This window comes from Acromyrmex echinatior, chromosome 1 (genome assembly GCF_024713525.1).
Source record: "Acromyrmex echinatior isolate Ae372 chromosome 1, ASM2471352v2, whole genome shotgun sequence".
NCBI classification, from domain to species: domain Eukaryota; kingdom Metazoa; phylum Arthropoda; class Insecta; order Hymenoptera; family Formicidae; genus Acromyrmex; species Acromyrmex echinatior.
The window spans coordinates 22,040,822-22,046,821 of NC_141852.1; the positions used below are offsets into that span (position 1 = coordinate 22,040,822).

Genomic DNA, 6,000 nt, shown 5'->3' on the forward strand with positions numbered 1-6,000 from the left:
TCCGCGGTACACACCGATTGAAAAATCTTATAATAAGATTAATTAACAGAACAATCGGTTTTGCAAATCGGCATAAATCATCCTATATCCTAGTTCACTGAAATTCGATGAACACAGGCAAAACCAAATACAACTAACATATTATGAAGATAAATAGAAAATAATAAATTATAAGAGAATGACTTTCATAAATTGTAAGTATATATATATATATATATATATATATATATATATATATATATATATGCATGATCGTATAGTTTTCATCTGCTTCTTTCAATTAGAATTACGTAATAACTAATAACGTACGTAACATCATTAAATAATTTGTTTATGCAAATAAACAAAGTTTAGCAAATTAAATCAACTTGGTTTGTATTCCACTTACACATAATCTATCATTTTATCTTCGTTTAACATTCGGTGAATAACAAGGATAAAATGATATCAAAACGGAATGTATACCCTTGAATTGAATTCATACAGACGAAATAAATAAATAACAAACCCGTTAAAATTAATATAGATTTTTAATCATTAATTAATATAGATTTTGTTTATATAAAATTAAACTTAAAGAAAAATAGATATATTTAAGACATTCTGTATAAATCGCGAAAGCAGAATGCGTTTTCTATTTCCCTCACCCCTCCCTCACCACTCGCAATCGTAATAGGCGGTTAAATTGACGTCGTTTACGATTGCCATGTGTAGTCACTAGGTTAGGTTTCTCATGGTAGCCTAGACATCGTGTTGCTAATGCATGGCCAGAAGTATAAATTTGCACAGATAAACGCAACTCTGGAACATTGATCGACCAGCCTCTTGTATCAGATACAAGAAGATAGATAACGCCGGCGTGGCAGCTCATCTGCACGTCGAGGTGCTGTAAGCACGTGGTGAGGTTAAGCTATGGCGAAGTATCTGATACAGATCATCGTGATGGGCACGCAGGTCATCGGCAAAGCGTTCGCGCGCGCATTGCGCCAGGAAATCGCGGCGAGCCAGGAAGCGGCACGGAGGGCGGGCGGTGGCACTCGGGGAGCGCAACACGTCGCCGCCAACACCAGGACCGGTCTTACCCTAGAAGAGGCTCTACGCATCCTGAACGTGGAACGTCCTGATCAAACGGAGTTGATCGAGCAAAACTACAAATATCTCATGGAGGCTAATGACAAGTCGAAGGGCGGTTCATTCTATCTGCAGTCTAAGATTGTTCGTGCCAAGGAACGCATTGACGAGGAATTAAGAAACCAAAAGGGAACGGCGACTCCACCACCACCGACATCGCAGGAAGCTTCGACAAGCAGTCGAGAAACTTCTAGGCAGCCATGAGATTTGTTCCTAGTCTAAATTTACTTATTCTAGACAACTGTACATAATGTCATAATAAACAATAGATTCTGATATTGATTAGCATGGTTTCAAAGTATAGCATGTTGTTTTTTTTTGTCCAACATAGAAATTTGTAAATATGTAATATGATCTTGAAAATGTTGATTTTAAAATGTATATTTTGAGCGCGCACAATATTTGAAACTTTTGTGAGAATAAAATGTTAGTTTCTATATTAAGGAATATGATTTGTGGGTTTCATACTATTGCATCATGTTACATGAAGATAAATAAAAGTAGAATATAGCCATATATATGTATATATATTTATAGGAGATATATTGAGTGATATAACAGTCTTTGTGAAGAGAAGTTCTCGCTCTTATACGAGACTTTTCAGTTCTAATAATCAAATTCTAGCGCTATTGAGTTAATCCGGCCGCCTTTGCATCATCCGCATCGATTCTATTTTGTGCCTGGCGTATGATCAACCGTTCTTGATTGTGGCGTACAGACCATAAACTTGGCAGGTACTTTGGTTTCATTGTGAAAAGAAAATGTTCTCTCCACATACGTTCCAACTCGACGAGTCCGCTTTCTTGCTTTTGAAAATGTTGTACCACCTGTCGAATAAAATTAAACTGAATAATACAAAGACTTCACATATTTTTTTTAACGATTTATTTTAAAATCAGTACCTTTAAGCCATGTGGCTGATACTTGTTAGGTATCGGTTTCTGGATCAGTGCATTCTTCAATTGCTCGTTCAGACCATTAAGCAGATCCGGTGTAATTTTCTGCTGTCCTGTATGCTCTAGTATGTAATTTTCATACTCTTCGCGTTGCCGAGGAGGTAACGTGAACTTTTCTCTCAAGGCCTTAACAGCCGAATGCAACTTTCGGCGGTTATGCAAAAAATTGTCTCGTACATGTGTCATTGGTCCAATTAACGGTGCATCACACATGTCTGCTAACTTTCTTCTGAGTTGCAGATCATGATTATTGCTGATTTCATGACACGAAGGACATAATAATAATACATCATGAGATTGATGTGCCTTCATTACCACTGAAAAGAATGTTCATTTTGATAAGTACATATGTATATAGAGAACAATTATATTCTTACACTTATTAGATTGGCATGTTATTCATTAATCAATGTAAATATTATATCTTTATTTTTAATATTTTTAATAATTTTTATATAATGGATAAAAAAATGATAAAAATGCTTACATGGGAAATACTTTCGATATTCTCGTGGCACAACATTTTTTCTAATAAATTTCTCAGTGCATCCACAGACTACACATTGATTGAGTTTCACCTGTGTATAATATTGTCCAACTTCTCCCAATGCTCGGCCAGATGGCTCAAAATTTAATCTGACTGTATATGGATCTGTCTCCACAAGTTTTCCTAAATTTTTCGTAATATACCATTCTGCTTTCTTGCGATCGCATGTACACAATATATCTCCATCAGGTGCTTGTAAATAACAATTATGATATAATGGTTTAATTCTAGTAGGTATCGCATTTTTACGATCGTTAATAGTGTTTTTATCTACTACTACTGATTTATTCTTAGCATTTAAAACATTATTATTAGCAATACTGTCCGCACTTGGTGATCGCTGACTCTTGAACCTTAAACAGATGTATATTTATATATACCTCTCTCTCTCTCTCTCTCTCTCTCTCTCTCTCTCTCTCTCTCTCATATGTATAATTTTAAATAATTTATATAATTAATATAAATTTATATAAATTTTTATACCTCGTATCAACTGTTCTAGCAGGTACACCATGAATCCGCACATTGATATCACTACTCAATATATTATATAAGTAAATTCCTACTCTCTGCCATAATGTATACTTTTCTTTTTCTTTTTGCATTATCTGAAACAAAATTGAATACGAGAAACATAATTTATAGTATAGTGGATATAGAAATATTATATAATAATCATGTATAAAAACAAATTAAAAATTCTTACCTTATGATAAACGATAACAGATGCAAGCGCATCACAAGCGGCATACGCAACTTGTTCGTCGGTTAAGGTGCTAGCATCCCAGTCACCACACCTGACTTCTATTATTTTGTCCATCTCTATATTAAGATATTCTAAACACATGGCGGCTAAGCTCTTCCGGCTCGGTAGATTAAAATTTTCAGCTAGGGTTCTCAAATCAAGAGTTCCATTAACTCTACATCCATAATCCTTTACAATCTTATGTCCATCTTCGAACGAAGAGATCCCGACTTTAAGGATGTGTTTACTAGCTAACAATTCCTTAACACATAAACATAATTACAAATCAATATTATGCATAATATTAATCAATCTTGAACTTTTTGTGAAACATTACCTTAAGTTTAGGTGGAATGTATCCAATCTTTCCAATGCGAAACAAAGCAATTAGTCCATTGTAAGTAGCTAATTGTAACAGAGAGACAGGTCCTTCTTTGACCCATTCGCAATCGAAACCCAGTACACCATCAGACAGATCACTATCAAAGAAACATATACAACAAATTAATTTTGTTTTAATAAGACATCATAAATAATGTTACTATTCCTTCTGGAGAGCACGTTGCATCAAACAGATTTGAGAAAAGCAATCAATATAGAATTAGGACAAATGTATTATATTATAAAAGGAAATTGAAGAAGAAATTAATCTCTTGTAATTAATAACAAAATTTATTTTACTGAAGAAAAAAAATTGTCTGAGAAAAGCAGTCAACATAAAAATAGAGCAAGTGTAAATTTATATTATAAGAGGAAACTAAAAAAAAATTCATTTTATTCTTTGTAATTAATAAATAATAACAAAATTTATTTTACAAAAGAAGTCTTATAAATTAAAAATTAAAATAAACTTTCTTTCGTATAACGATCGCGATTTTGCCAGCTATTGTTATAGGAAATCCAGATCTTTCTCGGAGAATCCCAAGGACACTTATTCCAAACACAATAATCTTGGTATTCGGTTCTCTCCAGAAAAAATGTAAACAATAATTATGAAAACGGTCGTTTCCATCATGTTATGGAAAGTCATGAGATATAGTAATGTCTGTTGTAATGTCTTAGGACGTAATTGGGAGAATATATGTTGAGAGATTAAAAAACGCTTAAAATTAGCAATATTAAATTTTGATTTTCGCTTACCAACGAATACGCTGTACGGCGTAATCGCATTTTTCCGGAGAGTCGGCCAGAATAATCTTGTCTAATATAAGCTTATTCTCTTTGTTGTCATTATCCTCATTATTATTATTATCAGTATCATGCTTATCGCGTTTGGCTGTATTATCAGTATCCTTACTGCCATCGCGATTTTTAATATTTTTATACAAATGCTTGACGCTGCGAAGTACGTTGTTGCGATACTTCGATGCCAAAAAGACAAGTCCCACGGTCACGCAAACGAGAAACATGTTGTTACGTGCGGGAACCATTAATCAAAGAGGAGAAAAGACGCTTGAAACGCGCAAAAAATTCGATTTAAAAAATCAACGTTATATATACAATTTCTTCGTTATCGATATACATATATAGATATATACACGTGCGTGTGAGTTACACGATGTTACAATTCTAAATAAAATGTCAATGCAAAACAATCGCTCGTCGAGCAATCGGATTATAGCACAATTGTAACGATGAAGGCAACTCAGCACATCAATCGATCACAGTGATAAACTCTTTTTCTCTGTCTCTTTCTCTCTCTCTCTCTCGAAGATTCGTCTCAAAAGCATTAATATTAATATAAAACTGACGCAGCTCGGCGATCGCGCGGAATCATTCGACTAGATAAATCTACGATTATCTGAAATCACGGTCGCCCCTGCTCGAAACTGCTCCGTATAAAATAATCATCTCGGTGACCAGCTCCGATCTCATTCAAATTTAATGCGAAACGAGGTTCAAGGGACCCCGTAGCTTTTGAAGAACGACCGGCGTACGCGGCTACGGGTTTCACGCACGACTAACTTAGATTAACTGCAACTAACGGAAACGACTCCCGGTTAACTACCTATGTTTATCTGCCTGTCGGCCCTGCCGCCTGCCGTCCGGTAGATCATGCCGGTATTGCTATTATGGCTCCTGCACAGAACGTGGCAACTGGCGGTAACGTTTGAAGTTGGCGCGATAGCCAATCAATGGCTGCGTTCTGTTTCACGCATGTTACATTATTTATCCTTGTTATTCATCGAATGTTAAACAAAGATAAATGATGCATCATGAGCATCATGTGTGAAACGGAACGCAGCTAATATCTTGCTTGCTAGGAAGTAATAAATATATAATTTCCATCGCGCGACAAAAGTCGAACTCAATCCAACTTTTGCCGCGTGGCGGAAATAATATTACATCATTTCTAGAAGTTTTGCATAGTGAGGCCGACTTCCTAGCAAACAAGAATGGATTAAAATAGATTGAAATTTTTTTCTATCCGAATGCGTATTTTAAATAGCGAATATTTTTTTTTGGATTTAATTGGATCCAATTGGATTCAATTAGATGCAATTGGATTGAAAAACTGCATTTCCTATTCAAAATTTTGAATTGAACAGTATTCACAATGTACAGAAAAAGCTAATAGTATTTTTATAGAGTTTTCTCTTGACTGCACTATCATCCACCAG

General features: G+C 34.9%; 2 protein-coding genes across 2 annotated transcripts; one reads left to right on the plus strand and one right to left on the minus strand.

Moving 5' to 3' along the window:
• Positions 1-662: 662 nt before the first annotated feature.
• blp (mitochondrial import inner membrane translocase subunit Tim16) lies at positions 663-1,432 on the plus strand. Its single transcript, XM_011055890.2, has one exon. It carries the CDS (start codon positions 913-915, stop codon positions 1,333-1,335), a length of 423 nt encoding a protein of 140 aa, XP_011054192.1. The 5' UTR covers positions 663-912; the 3' UTR covers positions 1,336-1,432.
• Positions 1,433-1,641: 209 nt separating this feature from the next.
• On the minus strand, positions 1,642-5,381 carry Exd2 (Exonuclease 3'-5' domain-containing 2). Its single transcript, XM_011055889.2, has 7 exons — positions 4,520-5,381; positions 3,717-3,858; positions 3,341-3,640; positions 3,118-3,242; positions 2,575-2,987; positions 2,034-2,404; positions 1,642-1,958 (listed from the first exon to the last, which is right to left on the minus strand). Exons 1-7 carry the CDS (start codon positions 4,807-4,809, stop codon positions 1,758-1,760), a joined length of 1,842 nt encoding a protein of 613 aa, XP_011054191.1. The 5' UTR covers positions 4,810-5,381; the 3' UTR covers positions 1,642-1,757.
• Between the last annotated feature and the right edge of the window lie 619 nt (positions 5,382-6,000).

What these genes read in the sequence shown, in the direction of transcription:
- Exd2 (XM_011055889.2), bottom strand. Translation starts at nt 4,809, where the DNA reads ATGGTTCCCGCACGTAACAACATGTTTCTCGTTTGCGTGACCGTGGGA. An exon ending in ACATTCCACCTAAACTTAAG is followed by an intron (nt 3,641 to 3,716) that starts GTAATGTTTCAC and finishes TTATGTGTTAAG; the next exon opens with GAATTGTTAGCTAGTAAACA. An exon ending in ATATCGAAAGTATTTCCCAT is followed by an intron (nt 2,405 to 2,574) that starts GTAAGCATTTTT and finishes CATTCTTTTCAG; the next exon opens with TGGTAATGAAGGCACATCAA.
- blp (XM_011055890.2), top strand. Translation starts at nt 913, where the DNA reads ATGGCGAAGTATCTGATACAGATCATCGTGATGGGCACGCAGGTCATC.